The 21,850-nt window shown below is 37.9% G+C and overlaps 1 protein-coding gene across 1 annotated transcript in view; it reads right to left on the reverse strand.

The window, feature by feature from the left end:
* Positions 1–1,157: 1,157 nt before the first annotated feature.
* LOC139731903 (ceramide transfer protein-like) overlaps positions 1,158–21,850 on the reverse strand; it is an 86,505-nt gene continuing 65,812 nt past the window's right edge. Inside the window, exons 10-13 of the mRNA XM_071642777.1 lie at positions 9,437–9,569; positions 8,613–8,815; positions 4,359–4,488; positions 1,158–1,326 (exon numbers count right to left, since the gene is read on the reverse strand). Of these exons, the coding sequence (XP_071498878.1) occupies positions 1,199–1,326; positions 4,359–4,488; positions 8,613–8,815; positions 9,437–9,569 (594 nt within the window). The 3' untranslated portion in view covers positions 1,158–1,198. The remainder of the gene's footprint in view (positions 1,327–4,358; positions 4,489–8,612; positions 8,816–9,436; positions 9,570–21,850) is intronic.

The raw sequence follows: 21,850 nt of genomic DNA on the forward strand, positions 1-21,850 counted from the left end.
TATCTCCCAAATCTCTATTGTGTGTCTCTATTGTCACCACGGCTATTCAACCTTCCTGCTACAAAGGCATTGGTACACCGAGTGGGCTAGTCACCCGTAATAAGGTCACATGTTCCAGGGGATTAACATAATACATACATGAAGGAGCTTGGCATGATATATCTGCATGCTATCGGCACATGAAGGCTTTATCAAAAGAAACATCAGCATCATGACTATGCTTATTGTCTTTGACAAAGGCAGACGGGGATGATATCCTCAGCTAAATGGAGGGAAATGAAATTGTTTTGGTCATTTTGTGTATAAGGAGAATGACGAATTATACCACATGATAGATAGCACAGCCACCGCAAAACACAGGCAGGAACCACAGAGTGTGACTTAACAACATATCAAACATCGGGTGCTACATCGTAGGATACACTGCCATTCACGCATTCAACCAAAGTTTTCTCTTTTCTTGTCTAATTTGGCTCAGATTCATCTGCATCTGCTGCTTCTATTCAATACAACTTTTTCTCCGCATTAAAGTTTCCTTGGAGAAAGAGATACAAACCTTTTTTTTTGCAGGCAAATAGACCGTGGAATTTTCCTGCCTAAAATTTGGACAATCCTATTTAAAGATTGGGCTTTAGGCATAAAATGACACAACATTAACAAAATAACAAACAAACAAAGCAAAACATCTTCAACAAACATACAAAGGCTTCATCAGTTAGCAGTTGAATAGGGTTGCATGGGGCAATCAATAAAAAGAAACTGTTAAATTTTTGCTTTCATACAAATCAATGTAAAAACAAATCAAAACAGCAAAAAAATATCTTTACATATGGCCCTTTCTCCTGCTGACTGATAAATTAACAAACAGTAAACATCACACAACTCTGAATTCGGGGTGAATGGACTTAGCATATCCCCTTCGGACACACACCTGGCAAGAGATCTGTACACTACACTACCAAGGCCGGCTCGCCCCATGGCTGCGATTAAGCAACCACGAGGCAACACTGCAGAGAACTTCAATGCCATAGTACAGCACTAACTCTACATCATCAGGAGAGGTGCACTACATCTTTATTTGGTCCTCAGCTTTAGAGAGCGATTATTTGGTGGCCTGGAGAGTTCCGGGACATTGAGGTGGGGATGAGGTGGGGAAATACTCCGCTTCCTTGCGTTACGGTGAGAAGGCCAACGCGTGTTACCACATGATGGGTTTGTCCTTGCACTTTTCCTGCACAAAGGCCGAGAACTTGCGCAGGAACTTTGGGTACTCTCGCTTGTAGACGGTCCTGAGGACGGATCCGGGTACCCAGCCGCCGGGATTGGCTGACAGGAAGGAATGGAAAAGTGATTACAGAAAGTGTTAGAATTACAACAGAGGGGAGGGGCGGTAGCGAGCAGCACTTGATGAAAAAAAGAATTTCCATATATATATATATATATATATATGTACACGGGTTTGATTAAGATCTTTTGTCACACCATGGGCACTGATGAAGAGTGTGACCTTGCCTTTCAGTATTTGAGAGCTATGCTCCGTTTTTAAGATCTTCAAGATCTATGATTTATTTTTTGACGGCGTTCTTCTACTAATTGTTTTACTATATATATATATATATATATATATATATATATATATATATATATATATATAAAACATAATAATTATGTTGGTGAACTAAAAGCACTGCATGTCTGAAATCATTCCCATATTTTGCAGGTTTACTGAGAAAAAGAATTTATAGAATGTTCAAATTCTGGATGATTTGGTTTATAACACTAGTTCTTGAGACACTTTAAGAGTTTATTCAGTTTGAGTATTAACCCACTGAGGATGAGTCCCGAGTATACTCGGGCAGGTGTCTATGGGAAATGCGTGTTGTAGCGAAATCAAACCATCCTAAGCGATTAACAGTTATGGCCATGCAGCACTTAGGATGCCAGTGGGAGCTAAAGTGATGTGCCATTCTATGCCCCTGTAATTCATATTATATGTCATTTGATACACCGCATAACAGGCTCCAGAATACTCCCTTTTCGCAGAGGCCAGAATTCACAAAAGCAACTTAAATCTAGTCCATGGATTACACAAATTAAGACTGCATAAATGCATGTTACACATCGTCTAAGCCAACAAACATGAACGTGTGCTGACATGCGCATGTGCAAGGTGTGCCTTTTCCACATGATCATCTTAATATATGGACTGCATTTAAACCTTTGATTTGATCTAAACTATCTTTGTAATATGCATCTCGCCCTTGGAGACGTATCCAAATTCCAGTGAAAAATCAATAAAAGAAATATGGCAAAATTTCACTCTCAACCTACATTGTATTTATCAATATTGGGATTTAAGTTCTACTCAACCGCTCAAGACAGAACCATAAATATGGCTTTACGAGGGGCCTGAAAAGTACACGTTGTAGGTAATAATACATAATGTGTAAATGTACGCATGTTATCTCTGAGGAGCTGCCACAAATGCAAATATTAATAATAATACAATACATTTATAAGGTGCTTAATACGGATGTTTCTAAGCGCACAGTTAACAGTTTACAAATATCAATAGACTTTTTGTGAATTACTATTGTTCAACTTTGATCGCTTGTATCAGTCACGCAATACAGCAGCAGAATACACAAGCACCATACACCATAAATCAAAGCTAAAGACCTGTATTGACATGGATGCACTGGCAAACCTAACTACCAGTTAGAAAAAAGATGTACATGTATCAGGACATGGGAATATAGAAGCAGCTTGAAGTAATAATGAGCCATAAAAAGTGAAGCATGACACATGCCCCCTGCACAATGTGTTTTAACCCGTTCCATACGGGAACCTGGTGGCCTGTGTACTAAGTCTATGGGGATTACAGAATTCAGCATTGAACGGGTTAATATGTCTGCTAATGATCTAAGTCTGTTACATGTGCTATATTAACCTTTTTTGCTTCACCATTGTAATACTTCTATCACCTATTTGGGACTGCATGGTGTTGGACAAATTTTGCAAATGGGTCATTCACTATCAGAATGCCAGTGATGGAATGAGAAATACAATGGAAACTCAGTATAACAAGATCCTTGGGACCATGACAATTTGTTCCTTATATTAGATATTTTGTTACATCAGCAATCAATAAACAAAACAATACAAAGGAAATAAATTCCTTGGGCCTTGAGAAATTAGTTTGGTATATCAGGTATTTTGTTATTGCGGATCTCCTTATATTAAAGTTTTCACTGTACACCAATTGGTAAGTGTTACTGTAAACACACAAAAAAATTGCGGTACATTAATTTTCACATATTTTCCGCTACTTCTGGCTAGCGCGAATTCTAAAACCCGTAAAAATATCTTCTCAATTTTCTCTGCATGTTTCGAATAGGTTGACAATTGCACAGCGCAAACTCAAGAATCTATAGATATATTATTTGAGTCTCTAAGCGCAAAAAATTAATCACACGAAAATATCGACATATACAGTATCTCTTTCGAAGAAGCAAAGATGGTGACTTCCAAACTCGGAGATGAGATACAAATTACAGTTGTGTTTCAGGAGGCAATATTGTGTCATAGAGCCAAAAACTTCGCAATCATCGGGTAACTTGCAAAATTATTTTAAAAAAGGAAGAAAAGAGAAAATCTAGCAAAGTATGCAAGATATAAACAATGTTTCATGCAAGAGACTTTGTAATTTTGCATTGACACTTCTTGTACATGCTGTGTTCTCCCCCCTCCAGGAATATTGTTTGAATGATAACTTTTACTGTATGCCATTACCAAACTGATGTGCTCCTACCATGACCTCCATCAAGAGGCATCGCCATTAATTATATGCAAAGAGTCTTTGCAGCTCACAATTACGCCAAATCTACTATTCATATATGTTAATGCAGCAGCACTATGTATACAAAATGCTCGGGGCCATGTGCACAGCATAATGTAATCACCAAAATGAAAAAACAAAACAAAACAAAGAACAAATGAATACGTGAAAATTATGAAAAAAATACCTGAATACACAGATGAACTGGTTGGACCACATCATCACAGAAAGGAAAACACAAAACACAGCCTGACAAAAATCATGTAAACTTGACATTAACCCCTTGAGGACAGACTGATTTTGCCACAACAGGCATTTCCCATAGACACTTGCCCGAGTATACAATTTTCCTTGTGTCAAAAAAAAAAAAAAGAGAGAAAAAGATAGCAATACAAGCTGCATTCTCATTAACTCTCCTGTGCCATTGCCAAACATGTCAGTATTCAATCAAATGGAAGTTAGATATGGCAGTACACAGAGGTTTAACAGCTTCCAACCACTGTACAGTGATAACACTCACCATGTGCCACATAGTAGATCTTGCAGACCAAGTTGTCCCTGGTAGCCGTCTCTATGGGCGTGTCCGGAGGGTCCAAAAACGTCTGGCAGAGCATGCTGACGTTTACCTTGGCTCTTATACACTTGCTCATCTGGAAAGAAGATCACAGGAAAAATTTATTTACTTTTTGTAGCCAACATTTCTATATTTTTATTAGCCATTGTAAAAAAAACAAGTAGCATTCTCAGACCGTGTACATGGAGGTGCAGGCTGCCTTGTCTGATAAAATTACAAAAACTAGAAATGTTGCTATGGTGACTGGTATGCCTCTGCTAATATATCACATTATTTTCCGAAGAGGTCTATGAAACATCTTGTCAATGTGAGATGACAGTTTTTATAAATAATTGGCAAATCATCATAATTTGGTACAATTTGTAATAACACACCAAATACGATAATAATACTTTGAGCCATTTTCAAAATATGAAAAAAGAGTGAAATTGTAGCATTTTCATTTGACAATAATTGTGTGGCGATGCATGTATACCGTATGTACCAACTGTAATCACGCTGTCAGTGTATGGACTGTCAATTCTAAGGTACAGAGAAAATAGTATGACTTCATCATTAAATAGTGCAATTTCAGCATTTTAACCTAACATGCGACCCTTGATATACACATGGACATAAAATGAGAGTATGGACCACAAGTGAGGTACATGTGTTTTGGGGACTCTCCACATTTGCAATGACATGATTGTATGAGTAGAAGCTGACTGCGCTCAATAGGACTACTACACATGTATGTCCTACTGCCCAACAGCAAATGTTTGGAGTGTGCAATCAGCAGAATCTATGGTGGATTGGATAAAAAATTATCCTTCTGGTAAGGAAATGAAATCCCTGTGATTATCTGTGAGAATATATTTTTTTCACCATAAGGCATTAATATGGGGCGATGGATGTGGTTCAGCCAAAATATGTCCCAAAAAGCAGTTTGCGCTTCCACTAAAACAGTGAAAATTAACAGTTTGTTACATCAAATTTTTATGCATTTAAGCAGTCTTCCTGCAAAAGCGGTTCCTGATTAGCAAGTGAGCACTGTAATACAAACATTAAAATAAAAAAAGATGATCAAATGATACAAAAAAAAAGAAAAACAGAAAATGAGGAAAGAAACTATGAATTACTACCGGTATCTTTCTGAATCTTCAACACAAAACATGCCCAACATGAAATCAGAAGTGACAAATAAAAGAAGTCCAATTTTACTGAATCTAAATGACCAATTTTGTCTTTTATCATATTTTACATGTAATATCTCAAGAAAAAACCTTGAGATGCAAATCAGAGCACCATTGCACTGCCAAAAGCAGAATTGTGTAGTTCATTTTTCCATTGAAATACCATGATTCCAGCAAGTGTGGTTTGCATGATTTTTAGGCAGTTTACATTTGCACAGTGGTCACGTACAATTGTACCTTGGACCACAGAAGCATAAAAACCATTTTACAAAAATTTTCCCCTTTTTGGGGGTCACTATCAGAAGTAAATAACTAATTATCAGTTGTCATGATAGCTCAGCAAGCAAAGAAAAGAAATGACATGCTTTCTCATTGTATTCTTGTCTATGTAAAGTCTAGTTGGAGTGCTATGCTAACAATGCAATTTGCACTTCGGCAGCTTCTTAGCCAAACACAGTGTGACCTTGTATCAACACATACACTGTAAAATCGCAATCATGTTGCATTTGCCTTACCTCATATTTCTTTTTTTTTTCTTTATTCATTACTATTTTCTTCTTTTTTGTTGTTTTTGAAGGATGGACTTGATAAATTGCAAAAGTGGCTATGATTTGGGAGATGATGGCTTTATTACTAGATCACTTTATATGAGGCAGCTAATTTCAGTGCTGTAAAATAGTTGGTGAAATGTCATGACAAATAACTGGATAAAAAGTTTGGGTTTTCCCTTTGTTGCCATTAAACCCTCTTCTCATATAGACCAATTTGGCATGGGTACTGTTTAATATGGTAAATTCTAACGGGGGGGGGGGGGGGGGATGCTCTAAGTATGCCTAACAAAAGATTTATGCACTGACATAGCAACGCACCTGGCTCATTGCATAACCAATTGAAAGTGCTTTTATTCTTCTTTGGAAGCCCCTTAGTTATGGCTGCAGTGCAATTTACAGTGCTCTGAAGTCGGATTCACCTATACAGTGAACACCCTATGTTTTGGACACAGTGACTAGTTTGCAGGGTATCCATTTAAAGATAACACTGCTAAATTTACACATACATATCAATATGACAGGTTTCTAATTTGATACCAAGCAATGCTGTTATGCCACAAACAAATGTCTCACTGAGGCGAGTTGTCCTAATAAATCAAGTGATGGCGACTGTACTTGCTGCATCATTCCACAACCAAATATCAATGCCAGCTGAATATGGTAGAGACTGACAGAACTACAGCCCTGTCTTAACTCTTAATGTGCCAGGCCCAAAACCCCTAACGTGCCAGAGGTTTTTACCTAACGCCAGAACGTTTCGAAACTGCACTGACAATGAAATTTAAAACCGTCATATCTCTGAAACTATTGACTGTTTTGAATTGAGTTCTACACAACAATCAAGAAATGTTTGTTCTTTCGTGTCATGTAGTCAGTTTGCCATAACATCTATCTGAACCTGAAATATTGCAGAAATAATTGATACATCAGAAAAATTATTAGAAATTTTTGTGTAGTATGGAACAAAAGAGTCAGTCGTGTCTTTTCTTCAATAGAACGCTCCCTTGACTCTGTGAGAAAGTTTTAGAGCAATATCTCCTCTTTCAAATGATAACAAAATTGCGTTCTAGAATTGTGTGATTCCAAAGATACTAGCAGTTTATTTTGTCCTAGCAATTTCTCTTTCTGCCTCAGTAATTCATTCCCAAATCTGAGTCCTTTAGTCCCAGATGCTGTATTTGAAACTACAGTGATTGTCCCGGGTCCTGGAAGAGTGTCTTTTGTCCACTTGAGAAGGAAGAGCCCACTAATCCTTCTTTTGTCTAAGCGGACCACGGGCGGGGATACTCTATTGAAATCGGCAGGTCTTTGTCCGCGCGCGATTCCTATGCTAGCGTGGGGACGATTAGTGACGTTCACCAAAACAAAAGGATGGAAGACTTGACCGACGAACGAAAGCTGACCCTCTTTGAGGGACAAAATCAAAAGTGCTTCCCGCAGGACAGCATCCAAGCGGAACAATGCGACTGGAACCGCATAGACAATACACGCAGATTCAATAGCATACACACGTGTGGTTTACCAATGAGACTTTTGATCCATACACATCTCGCAGAGGGTGCGCTCGCTGCGGATTTTCCCGACGTGAAAAAAATACATCTAGCTGAAAAATCATGCAATTAGTCAAAATTTTCTAATGTAAGCATGCTCACATTTTTAGTGGAAACGATGGCTATGCTAATCAGCTACCACTACATATCATTGGCAGTTTCTTGGTGTAACACATTACGGTACCAGAAGAACTTAAATGATCAATGCTTTTCTTGCTCTTCTTAGTCGCTGATCGGCGACCATGGCACGTCAGGACTAAGGTCGCCGTTCGGCGACCATGGCACGTTAAGAGTTAACAGACCTTACTGCCACAACATCGCGACAACGTCCGGAGCACAAAATTCCTCTAAAATTACAATAAAACCGCAGGAGAGAGAGCGAGAGTTACCATTTTGACAGACACACACTGAAAACCTTACACGGGTACGTTTTCATGAAGGGCTGTGTCCACTGATGCCCCTTTCCACGCCTATTGGCCAGTGCCATCTATTGTTCTAGATTGTGCACGTATAATCACTGATCTCAACTACATAGAGATCAGTGGTTACAATCCATGCACTTGATCAGCATGTGGCATGTCAATGATTCTCTGTCTCCAATGTGGCACATACTGGTTGAGTGTATCAAAGGATTGTTTCCACAGTTGCTTTCTAATCGCAGGGCTGTCAGGGTAGTGTCACAGCAATGTCATGGCAACGCTAGGGTAGAATTTGGCAAAAGTTACCGTGACAACGTCCAAGCAACTTTTTGCAGTGACCGTTTTAATGGGCAGGGTGAAAAAAGATTACCGTGAAATTACTGGACATTGCTGCAGTAACTCTAGTCGGAAAGGCTCTAGAGAAACCACGATCCTAGACAAAGCAAACCAAGTGAAACAGAAGATGGAGGTTAGTGTGGGGTGTGTGTCAAATGAGTTCTCGTCTCACCGCCTTGGGATGCTCGGTGGAGAAGTTGATGACGAGCCAGGAGCCGACATCCGTGGAGTTGTGGATGCTGAGGTCCAGCTTGCGCAGGTGGGAGCAGAAGCAGGTGTCGCGCTGCGTGGCCGGCCACACCCGCTTCATGAGCTGGTGAGAGATGACGGTGTCCGGGGAGAGAACCTCCAGCGTGTTGGAGCACTCCAGGGTGGCTGCAAACGAGATGTTGGGAGTAATCAGAACTTCTCAGCATCTTATTTCTGGGTTTAACATATATAATCAACCATACCTACAAAGTGTTATTTTCTTTTCAGCCAATATGGTAAAAACATCTAGGGAGAAATAAAAAAAAAACAACAACCCATGGCCCTGTTTTTAAAATGTATCTCATATTCACCAATGAGCAAAGAAGAATGGATTTCAGGAAAAAACAAAATGATTCAAGAAAAGGACAAATTTGATCTGTGCATATTGGTGTGTTTGTCTGCAAGTTGTTAAGAAAAAGGTATGGATGTTACTTCAAAGTTTGTGAACCAGTCAAAGGATCAAAGTTGCTGGTAATATCTATTGTTAAGGACTGCATGACATTGCCTCATTTTATCTTCTCCAAATTATCATCAGAGATGGTTTTAACTTTTTGAGAGCAAATTCAGTACTGCCCACTTGCAGCTTCATATGAGCACACACTCTTAATAGGGATTAAACTTCTTGAATCCAAGAATACCAAAAACTTTTAAAATAAACCAACTAAAACAAAAAGCAAACATCAAAAAATAGAACAAACAAACAAACAAACAAACAAACAAACACAAAAGCTTTATTATAAAACTTACTGTCCCAATCCATCCTGACGTTAACATCCCAAAAGGTGAAGCACATCTCATGGCCGGTCACATTCCGGATGGTGTGGGTGGCTTTCAGCGGGTCACACACAACCCCGTCAATCTCCTGCTCACTCTTGTACACCTGCAGCCAGAATATGCAATCAAGTGCAATCAAATCAAGTTTAGAGGTTGAGGTAAATGAGGGAAGACACATGTACTCATAATCTGAATGCAGAGAAAGTATGCAATCAGGTGTAATAAAATCGAGTTTCACAGCTTATTTCTAAAAAGGAAAAAAAAAGTAGAGGAAAGACGAATACATTATAATCATAATCTGAATGCAGTCAAAGGATGCAATCACGTGCAATCAAATCAAGATTTCACCAGACGTTTCCTGATACATTAACAGGTCCAGGAAAGACACATACTACTCAAAATCTGAATGCAGCCAAACTATGCAAATTGAGTGCAGTCAAATCCAGATTCTGCCAGATATTTCCTGATACAAAAATGGGTCAAGGGAGGGTACATGAATGCATGATCAGAATGCATTCACAAAAAGTGGTTGACAGTTCACACATTTCTTAAACTGTAAAGCAAGATATTTTCGCGGCACCAAATTTTTTGCGAATTGGAGTGGACAGCCTTTTTCGCAGCATGACATTTTTGCAAATTACCAGACATTCAATGCATTATATAGTGTAGGCAAGAACTTTCACAGGCACTTTAATTGTGCGAATCTTGGCTCTCGTAAAATTGAAATGCACGCAAACATTTTTGGTTTTATAGTACACTTTAGTGACATTTGTGCTTCAAGACATCACCTGCAAATCAGAATTCCCATCCATACGAAGATACACTTTAGACAGCCACTTCAGATGGCAACTTTATGTAGCAGGATTGAGAATCACTCATACAAACATGCAAACTCAATGATTTTAAAAGATAGCCATTCTAGGTAAATTATAGATGTACCTTCTCTGGGAGAAATTGTGATTTGTGAATTGTGATTCTGAAAAGGAACATTAGTTTGTGGTTGTTGTTTTTTTTGTGTCTGTTTGTGTGCGTGTGCGTGTGTGTTTTCTTTAAAACGTAACTTGGCTTGGATCAAGACAATATTCAAAGAAATCACTGCATGGACCAAAGTGTACACATTGGCACTTCCCCAGTCAACTGATGTCATCAAGGCAGCCAAATTTGTTGAGCAAATAGGCCAGTCATTGGAGGACCTGTCTGAATTATAATTTGTGGTTATTCTTTGTTAGGAAATATGACTACGTCCGTTTGCAGTATGAGGTCACAGGTAAATTTGTATTTGGTCAACCATATTACCTCCAACATCCAAATATATTTGCCTGCATATTTCCACAACAATGGCTCTGGGGTTTTTCCAAGGTAGCACAAAGGCTTAATAGCGCTTGAGTTGATTCCTTCTCAAAGACAAAATAAGTAACTGCACATGTTTTAACATGGGTATCGAGTATACTGTACTCACCTCCAGTGCAGACTTAAGCTCGCATATGTTTTTAAGGAGCAAAGTGGCATATTTTCTATGTATCTGTGAGACATACTGTGTCAAGAAATATGTTTGCAGTATGAAGTTACAGCTAAATTTGTATGTGGTCAAATATATTACCCACCATGCAAACATATTTGCTTGTATATTTCTAAATGGGTTATGGGGCTCCTCAAAGGCAGTTCAAAAGCTTATTTGGCACTTTGGCTGACTCGTGCTTGAAGACAAAACTAGAAATGTCGCTACAGCGACTGGTTATACCCCCACCAAACAACATTTCATAAGCTTTGGTCAAAACAACATTTCATAAGCTTTGGTCAAAAAACTGAGGAAGTAGTTAAATCCGCAAGATCTTTCCTTGATCTTCTGCCATTAATATGCCGTTACCATGGCAACGTACTTTCGGGTACTGTCGAAAAATGCGTCTTGCACATCTACAACCAAAGGCACACATCTGTACCAAGTTTCATGGAAATTGGGCAAAAACTGAAGAAGTAGTTTGCAATACAAAATTTTCCATCATTTTGGCTCATAATATGTGAGCTCTTACCATGGCAACATACTTTTTGTCACTGTCAAGAAATGTGTCATGCTGACCTATATCCTAAGACATACATTCAATATGAATTCCATGAGAATTGGAAGAACACTGATGAAGCAGTTTTGCCATGAAGCATTTTGCCCTATATTTTACCAATAACATGCCGTTACCATGGCAACGCACTCTTTGCCACTGCGGAAATATGTGTCTTGCACATTAAGATATTCAGATGAACATCTGTACCTAATTTCATAAAAATTGATCAAAAACTGTGGGAGGAGTTCGCGACGCAAGATTTGTACCCATTTTTGCCCATAATATGCCGTTACCATGGCAACGTACTTTTGGGTACTGTCAAAAAATACGTCTTGCACATCTACAACCCAAGGCACACATCTGTGCCAAGTTTTATGGGAATCGGTTGAAAACTGAGGAAGTAGTTCGCGACGCAAGATTTGCAACGGACCGACCGCCCGACCGCCCGACCGACCGCCCGACCGCCCGACCGCCCGACCGCCCGACCGTCCGCTGATTCCTATATACCCCCTTCAAACTTCGTTTGGCGGGGGTATAAATATGCATCAGCACATGTGTCAACATGAGTACATTGTATCAACTGGGCTAATCCCCATAAATGCTTATTAAAGGAATGTGGTTTCTCTAATATTTGTCTTTGAGACAAGCAACACAAGTGAAATGGTAATGGAAATGTGTCAATGTAAAAAAGTAATACTTTTATAGCGTGTGCAAAAATAAGAGAACTCCAGGCTCTCTTATGATCACTATTCCTTTTGGCTTTTTTTTTTTTTGGCACAATAGATGTCTGCAGATTCAAGGAAAAGTTAATGCACTAAAATATTCACTCAAACAGAAAAACCGTGAAATGTGGAAAAATGTGTTAAAGATATTACATTTCCTGTTGACCTTCATGTTAATCACAACATATCATTTCAGCGATTAATGTACGGTACACTCAACATGTTTTAGTTATCAATAGTGCCTTTTTCTCGGGATTGGCAGGATTATACACAGTACATTATTGTCAGCAACATGTAAGTTTGATACATGTATGTACATTGTACTGTAAAATCTGAAGATGACTTTTATGCATGACAAATTAAATGTACATTCCGTGATGAATTTTTCCAAACTTTGAGACTACAGCGTCACTTTTTGCAGCATTTTGTCTTTTGGTGTTGCAGCATCTTCTGTGTGCTTGTCATTGTGGGTATCAAGGGGTAACATAGCAGTGAATAACACTGTGTAGTACCCACATACTGGGTTTCATGTGGGATGACTTGTCAGGGCCAATACCAGTAGTCACCTCTATAGCAGGATGCCCCAACTTAAACGAGAGATTAAAAAAAAAAATGTCTCCTGACCAATCCCAGTTAAGCAGGGGCCACTGTAATACTTTATTTACAACTTTCTAGCCTGGGCAACATGTTGCCCTTGAGGGTCATGTTTTTTGCCCTTTAAGAAACTGGAATAATGTGGAAAATGGTCAAAAGTAGTCCAAAGTCTTGATGAGCACTCAAGTAGCACTGCATGTTTTTTTTTTTTAACACGCATCTATAACATGGAATCCTTGCTCAGTTACATGTTAGTTTTCCCTCTTCAGTTTAAACATATTAGATCCACTGCAATAGTGTTCAATTTTCATTTTTGGTAAATCATTTGTCTGCCAACAGAAGCACTGTTTGTTTTAAATTTGACAGGGGTAGGATTTTAAAAGTCAGTGTAATGTTGTGGGATATAAGTTAAACTCTGAAAATGTAATAACTTTTGCTCATATATTGACACTTTGGCCACTTAAAACATGCAAACATACAACCACAATGTCCCACACAATTTTCCTTAAATATAACCCTACCAACACAAATTTTTAACACGCATGACATGGTATCAGGGACACGAACCAACGTCCTGGTTTTCACCACTTTTGTGGTCAAGGGTAGTGATTCAGTGAACAAGCTATAAGATAGGACAAACAGGATTCTTTTATACTGTGATTTCTTTTATTTGTTCACCCTGGACTATCTATTTTACCATCCAAGCCCATATTGATTGTACATCACACTTCTGGGGCAAGGCCTGCCATTACTGTTTGAAAAACCTTGTAAAAAAGAAAGCCATTCTTTTTCTAAAAACCCTTGCCAACTGACCCAAAAGTAACGAGAAGTAAGGACAAAGCAATTTGTTTGTTCTTTTGTTATACATAAGTGACAAATACAAATTGTAGACCTAACCCTTGTACTCTCATTAATTGAAACATCTATTCATGAACAATTTTTGCCATGTATCAAACCCTAGCTACCCTGGGTCAGTATATGGTGCTACACATGGAACTGCATTCCTCTGATGTTTGAACAACCAGGTCACTGCACAAGTCTGGCACATTCATTGTTCAGACAAACATATACACAATGGATTCCAGGTTGCTTGAGAAATTCAAGGAAATGAAATTTGTATATTCTGTAATCTTACACTAACAGGAAAAACAGTGATTTTACACAGGGTGGAAAATGCATGAACTGTTTCCAAATACAAATTATCATTTACTGGTTTAAAGTTTAAAGTTTAAAGTTTAAAGTAACTCTATTTCCAGAAATGAGCAAGTATTTAGGTAGCTTGAACTTTTTGCAATAGACAGCCTCAAATTCCATCCAAAATGTAAAATTACTCGAGATGAAGTCAGCCATCACATCTAGCATTTGATTATTCATTTTCAAACACACACAAAATTGGTTCTGTTCTTTTTGTAGAAGACATTCATTAAATTTACGAGAAGATACGTAGTTCATGTGAGCGATTAGCTGATAATTTTTCTCTTTGATAACCAATGAATTCAATTTCCCTTAAATCATCCAAGTGCATCACTCTAAAAGTGGAAATGCACATGTCCAAAACTCAAACCACTGAAAGAAAAAAAGAATGCAAAATCTACACTCATGATACAAGGTGTAATTTACTATGCTTGTTATGTGTGATGCTCATGCAATACCCACTGCAAAATGAAACAGATTTAGTCAGAACTGTGTATAACCATTTACTAACTCACTGGCTGCTCAGAAAACCTTTTATTCACAGTATTAAGGCAGGAATGTCACTTTGGATGCCCACTCATGCGGGAATCTAGATGACAGTGCAAAATGTAACAATAGACAGCTAATTCTGTATGTAATATGGCAAGATTCAGAGGCGTTTCTTTTCCTACATATTAGCAAACCGTTGTATTCACATATTCCCTCCATAAAAGTTTCTTAGATGGGAATTCACTATAAAGCACTCTTTACTCGTTGCCAGGTAGGGCAAGCCTTTGGCAAAAGTTTTGTGGTTGTTAGGCAATCTTTTGTCAACAAAGTATGTTTAGAATGGAATATACATCACAAGAATAGCCTACAAATCCCCAGTTTCATTTGAGGTTGCAAATTAATTGTGTACCTAATGGGTAAGAAAAATCCCTTAACTATAAAAGGAGGCTCACAAAATCAGCAGCCTAACATACAACTTGCTTTATTCACAAGTTTTGTTTTTATATCTGGAATACATTTTTTTTTTCAATTCTATTCTGGGCCATCCCCACCCAATCAAGGGAAAAACTCAAAGTATATTAAAGTGTAATGCAGTATTACAGGTATTGCTATTCAATGTGACCAGACTTTGCACTTTTCCCTCAGTGTTGTTATTGGTCTTGCTGCTACACCTCACAAACTTCCTCTGCATACTTATCTACTCAACCAGCGAATTTTGTATCAGGTCACACTAGATCTGGATGAAATGAACTAAGACCCCACCAACACTCAGTTTAATAATACAGGTCTGGGTTCATGCAAACCACCAAACCAACTCCTCTCTCCTCCCCCCCCCCCCTCCCCCCTCCCTCCCCCCCCCCCCCCCACTTCTCAATATATTCATTGTGCTCAAAATAAAATGAAAGCATTGATTCTACCTATTGGGGAAAAGAAATATCACTTTAAAAAATCTGAATGCTCCATAACTCTAGCAAAGTTTAGAAGACAGACTTCAGAAGTGTGGTCATAAATGAGCTCATTTGTTAGTCTGAAAACATCACCATCCCTTCCAGTTCTATTCCAAAAGTCTCATTTCCAATACATACCTAATCAACCTGGTGATGTAGCAACTTTTGGAAGGCAAACAGCAATGGCAGGGTAATTACTGTTAATCATCACCTGACTTCAGCTGTGTATACTTCAAACTACTTCGTGGACAAGTTTGGACATGAATAATTTTTTTTAAATGTTTTTTCTTTAACGATATAAAATTATGATTTCATTAAACAAAAAACAAAAACAACAGCAACAGACTAGTAAGCCAAAAGGTCATTAACTTGAGACTCTGCATGTAGTTTCTAACAAAAAAATGGATCATTTATTAGGAGTGGAAATATAATAAGTGAGTATGCGGAAAGACAATAACAAAACCAACAACAATAAAAAAAAAAATCTGATGAAAATCAATTCCATGTGTGTAAATCGCAAGTTATCTATATCAACAGCATATTAATTCCTAATACTGGATCCCACTGGTACTCGTAAAAGGACCAGTTAATGATTGACTGCAGATAAGAGTAGATGGAGAGGGAGCGAGCCGATAGATAGAGAGAGAACAGGTTTAGATATGAGTGGTGTTTAATCATTGTCAGATAACACTGTTGTCCTGATGATGAGGAGTGAAACTAGCTCAAACTCACTACCACTTCACCCCTCTGCTTCCAGCCACAACTTTCCAGGTCTTTCACACTTACAAAAGAGGTTTACTGTATACACCAGATATTTTGCGAGGTTTTCATTTTTGCGAATCTTGTGAGCCGGGTGCTGTTCACAAAATCAGAAATGCACAAAAATATGAACTCTCATCCTGACATGCACATACAACATGACGTACATTTCTCGGTTCAGGACTTACTCCACAATTGCCAATTCAACCACTTGCGAAATACTTGTATTAGAGTCGCTAAATACATGGCGTATACAGTGCTTGTTCATACACCATGTCTGTTTCAAGACACATTTCGTATACTTAGATAAAAAGACTTTCTGCATGTCTGAATGCAAGCTTGAGACGGGCTTCTCTCTAATACGTCTTTTGAATCACGTTTGTCCACGACGGAGGTGTTTCCCGATTAAGGCTCGCTCGATTCTCTGACTTGTGCTCTTGCAGTCAATAGTTTGACTTCCTTTTGAGGAGGAAGATCCTTGCCTTGTCTTGTATCCAGTATGGGCGTGGTCCGTAAATACATTTTTACACAGTTGTATCTAAGACATATAAATATTAAGATTTTTTCCAGAAGTGATTGGCAGATCATGCTGTGTGCTAAACCACTGTGGCCAGGCATGTACAGTACCGGTAATTTGCATTTAGTGGTCAGCAGGAAGACTCATAATTCTGGCCAAACAATACCTTACACCAAACAAACAAGTTTAGAAATTAGTTTCAAATGCAATTCCTCATTCATTATTATTATTATTTTTAATGAGTGTGAAAACTCTTGAGTTTCAGAACAGAATTACACTCAACTGATGTCTACTTTAAGTGTAACAATCCCCTGCACTTGGGTTATTAAATTGACATCATTTCCATTAATGGTATGTGTAATTCAACAATAGAAACTTTCACTTGGCTCTTTATGAGGTAAGTAAAGTTGCAAGCTACTTTTGATGAACAATCAATTCTCACGATTAAAGGTGTTGTTTACCACTGGGAACAGTCATTTCAAAAATGTTCAAATTATCACATTTGATGGATATGTGTAGGTCAGTTGCATCACAAAACAACCTACCATATAAAAATTTTGCAATAAAGCCAGCCCTAAAATATAAAGGAGATATCACTATTTTTCTCCATAAACCATAAGTGTACAAGGTATGTAGATGGAAAAGTCTAGAAACATCTTTTTTTATAACTATTGTTCACTTTTTGTATAATTAACAATACTTAACATTGATTATAATGATTGAAATCTTTACATTGGTTGTTTCTGTCACAAACTCACATTTTAGAACTATTTTGAAGCACTAAAGCTGGGTTTTTGTTTCATCTGCAAATGGTAAATAATGCCTTTAAAAGAATTCCAGACAACATAGGCATGGTCTTTTTCTTGTGACATCATTTCTGCCACGAGTATCACAACATTGATGCATCTTGATGTATAGTTTTAATACTGACATTCATTTTGGTATTAGTTAATACAGGAGAGAAGGAAGCAGACTTCCTTAATAACAAAACAGAAAAAAATTAACACACTTCTGTGACATACACTGTGTTATCGGGTGTATTCTAATAATCTTAACAAGTGTATCTATTGTTTAATGCCAGTCCATCACTTATAGGGTGGTTACTACATTCAGGAATGTTGAAATAGAGTAGTCATTTTAAAGTTTAATTAAAAAAAAAAATCTTTCATAGCTTGATATATATCCAAACTGAGAGAAATAATAGCAGCTACACTGCACATTACATTTGGATTATGATTTATAGCTTGAATAGCTGTAGTGTGCTTGAATGATCATGTGCATTAAAAACACAAAGCAAACTTGTCTCTTTAATTACTGACCCCTTGGTGTTTGATGCCAATGGACCTTTTCCGTTTATATACTCCAATTTCACACTCTAAGTGCTTTGGATATGTCTCCAATTAATTTTCTAATTACCACTTATCCGCATCCAATATGGTATTAAAGTCTAATGCCAAAGTAAGACTTGCTTGTTTTGTTAATGTCTCCAACACAAACATATTGTCATGCGAGTGCTAAGATTTATGAGCTGTGGTATACCATCATACTTTGGAGATAGAGATAAGGACCAAAGAGCATGGAGGTTCGTGACTTTGATATTAGTTTCTATAACATGACTTTCAAATTTGAAAGGGGGAAGGGACATCATCACATGTCACTTTATAGTTAACATTTACAAAACTGATGAAGGAGCTGATGAAGATTTGCATGATCTCAATTAAAATAAAAGGAGCTGACATAACCAGGACTTAAAGGGTGTGTTCAATTCTGGTCGAGGTGAGGATTTAGCTTTTAACGTTTTGCAAGATATTCGGAAATCACTCTATGAGATGTCAAAGAGCATGCAATTCTAAGTGGTATCAAAAGTTTATTTGATGAAAATCGGTTTTGAAATGGCTGAGATATCCAAAAACAAGGTAAAACAAAGAGATACTAATAAAGTTGTGGCCTGTCGCCATTTATTATTATCACTTTTTTGGATATCTCAACCATTTGAAAACCAATTTTCATCAAATAAATGTTGAATCCTTCTTAAAATTACACGTTCTTTCATATTTCAGAAGAGGTTTCTCATTATGTCACTTAGGAATGTTCAAAACATGAATCCCTCCCCTCAACCAGTACTGTACTGTCCCTTTAAAGGGGAAATCCAGGCCAAATACAATTTAGTCTGATGAGAAAGAATAAAAATATTGAGAGCTGAATGGTAAAATTTTGATCGGAATCTGACAACAAATTTATAAGGAAGTTCTGACATTAAGTTTTTGCCATATTTCCAGGAAACAGTTCTTGAACAGTCAATATGAATATGCAAATGGCAAAGTGATCATGTCATCCCCTCACAACTTGTCATGTAGTTTGTTCACAAAATTTTGAAATTTTCAGTTTTTCATTCGAACACAATTATGCCTGAGGATCAAATCCTTATATATCTAACTGATCACTATTCTGAAGTTATTGAACATAAACTACCTATATTTTCAGGCATGCTGCATTGACACTTGTGGAAAGATTGGAAAGAGGACAAATATAATCAACTTTTCTTTCTTTTTTTTGCTGAATATGAATTGAATAGGTCAGCTTTTCACAGATTTATTCTTCAAAATCACACTTCATAACAGAGTCAACCCTGACACACTTTTCCTATCATTTCCAAAGGTCTCTTTCTTACAATGTGTGTGTGTTTGTGTGTGTGTGTGTGTGTGTGTGTGTGTGTGTGTGTGTGTGTGTGTGTGTGTGTGTGTGTGTGTAAATTGCCCATAGCAACTTGGTGTTTCACTTCCTGACAGGAGCTGTAATGTAAGGCCAATATTTTTAATGACAGTACCACAAAAAGTGCTGATAACAACTCTTACGTGCATCATGTGTAGCGCCTTGAACATCCCGTGTAAAGTTGTTTGTTGCAAAGCTATGAAGTGAGATTCCGAGTGTGGGCAGATTCTGAAAAATGTAGCAGAGTACCCAAATCTAGGCTGGGGTGGTGCCTAAAAATACCAGTGTCATGGTATGTGACACTCCTTGGGGCAGATACGAAATGACTGACGTTGACTTCAAGATAGATGTGGCATTGAGCAAGTACATGAATGTGTGCAGCTTGGCTTGCATTGTTATCTTTGAGCTTCACGTGGTCTCACAAACATGTCACCCACGGTGTACTGTGTAGTAACATCTTGTTTAAAATAGCAACACCAGTATGATTTATCAGGCTGCCTAACCAAAACATTCCCCTACGGCCCTATTGATGCATTTTGTATGTCTCTCTCTCTCCCTCTCTTTCTACAACACACACACACACACACACACACACACACACACACACGCACAAGTTTTATCACCTGTGTACCAAATTTCGATAGAAACATACACAATGCAATCTTGAATAGAGCCAACCATCTTCACATTCCTAGAATACCATTTGTTGATATTCCATTCTCTCTTATACCCAGAGGCTTCCCCCACCCTTCCCTCCCCTTCAATTTTCCATCAAGTACTCATTTAAAGATAATATAAAGTTTTGGTACCTCAAAAGTTTCCCTGAGTTTCCTTGTCTTAGTTTGTGTTTCAGGTTAAAGTACCTTTCATATAACTAACACTGGAGACTTACTCACCCCAAAGTGCTCTCATGTCTCATGCAATAATGGTTTCGTACAATACGTGTATATTGATTGTCGCGGCACCACGTCGAGTCAAACTAACGGCTCGTTCGAATTTTTCAGAGCCCGCTCTGCTCTGGTATGAAACCATTATTGCATGATTACTATTAAAGACATGAGAGCACTTTAGGTGTAAGTCTCACAGTGTTAGTTACTGTAAAACATGATATATTCGCGGCACGAAATTTTCGCGAATTGGAGCCAACGGCCTTTTTCGTGGCATGAAATTTTCGCGAATTGCCACTGGCGTTCAATGCATATAGTGTAGACAAGAAATTTCGTGAATCTTGGCGCTCGCAAAATTTGCGAAATTAAAATGCACGCGAACATTCCTTGTTTTACAGTATATGAAAGGTACTTTAAAATGAAACACAAACTAAGACACGGAAACTCAAGGAAACTTTTGAAGTACCAACACTTTATATTTTCTTTAAAGTACTCATCTTTTTTAAAGATTTCAACATGCAAACACATTGGCTTGACATATAATTTGATAGTTGAATCAATAAGGGGAAGTCCAAGAAGCCTGTGCGTTCTCTGTCCTATGAAAAAAAAAAGAAATAAAGGGGGGAAAAAGACACACATCCCGCAAAAGCTCGCTAACAAATTTGAGTACAAAGAAAGGAGAAGTAGGCAGAGTCTCTGTTTTCACATATTAATGCGAAATTTCAAATTTCTAAAAATAGCAAATTTTCACTGGATCTTCATTAAATATGTGTTTTGCAAACTGCCTTGATCTAACTTGATATGCAACATGAACTCAGCGCATCGCCTCTTTGTCTCACTCCTCATTTTCGCAACTGGCGCCGAAGGTATGAAGGTACACAGCTCATGGCGCTGGTGTAAATGTTTGTGCTTCTAATCATCCATGCTAGGCCAAGCACGACATATTTTATATCTTTTTTACAATCAGGGGACAGTAAGGGGATAATTGTAGGCCTCCAAGAAAGCGAATCATGCAGAGCACTGCTACCAGGGATGTGTATTAAGTAAATTGCAGCTTCAGCAAGTGCCAATCTGCAATAGTATAATGTGCAATGAAATTATACAACTCCCTGAAAAAAAGAACAAAAGCAAACATATATACCTGTATAATTGGAAGTTTTTAATTTCTTGGCCACAAAAAGTACAATGTATGAAAAATGTTCATCTCACAAGATACATTCCTATCAGAAAACATTAAGCTCTGGACTCAGTTTGAGATGTTGCTATAACTTACACTCAATAAACTTTTTTTTTTTATAAAGGTCATTACAGCAAGTTGACTTTTCATAATCACACGTGATTTCTGTGTGTGTGTGCACGTGTGTGCATGTGTGTCTGTGTCTGTGTGAGTCAGTAGGCGTGTGCACCAGAACTTTGTCCTCCACATCAACCACGACTGATGTAACGCTACACTTTTTGGAATTTCCCCACCTTGTGATTTCTCACCTTGCAAAAAAAATACGCAGCATT

Source organism: Diadema antillarum, unplaced genomic scaffold (assembly GCF_040938485.1).
Source record: "Diadema antillarum isolate AM-2024a unplaced genomic scaffold, OU_Dant_1.0 seq00000386_RagTag, whole genome shotgun sequence".
In the NCBI taxonomy this organism is placed as follows: Eukaryota; Metazoa; Echinodermata; class Echinoidea; order Diadematoida; family Diadematidae; genus Diadema; species Diadema antillarum.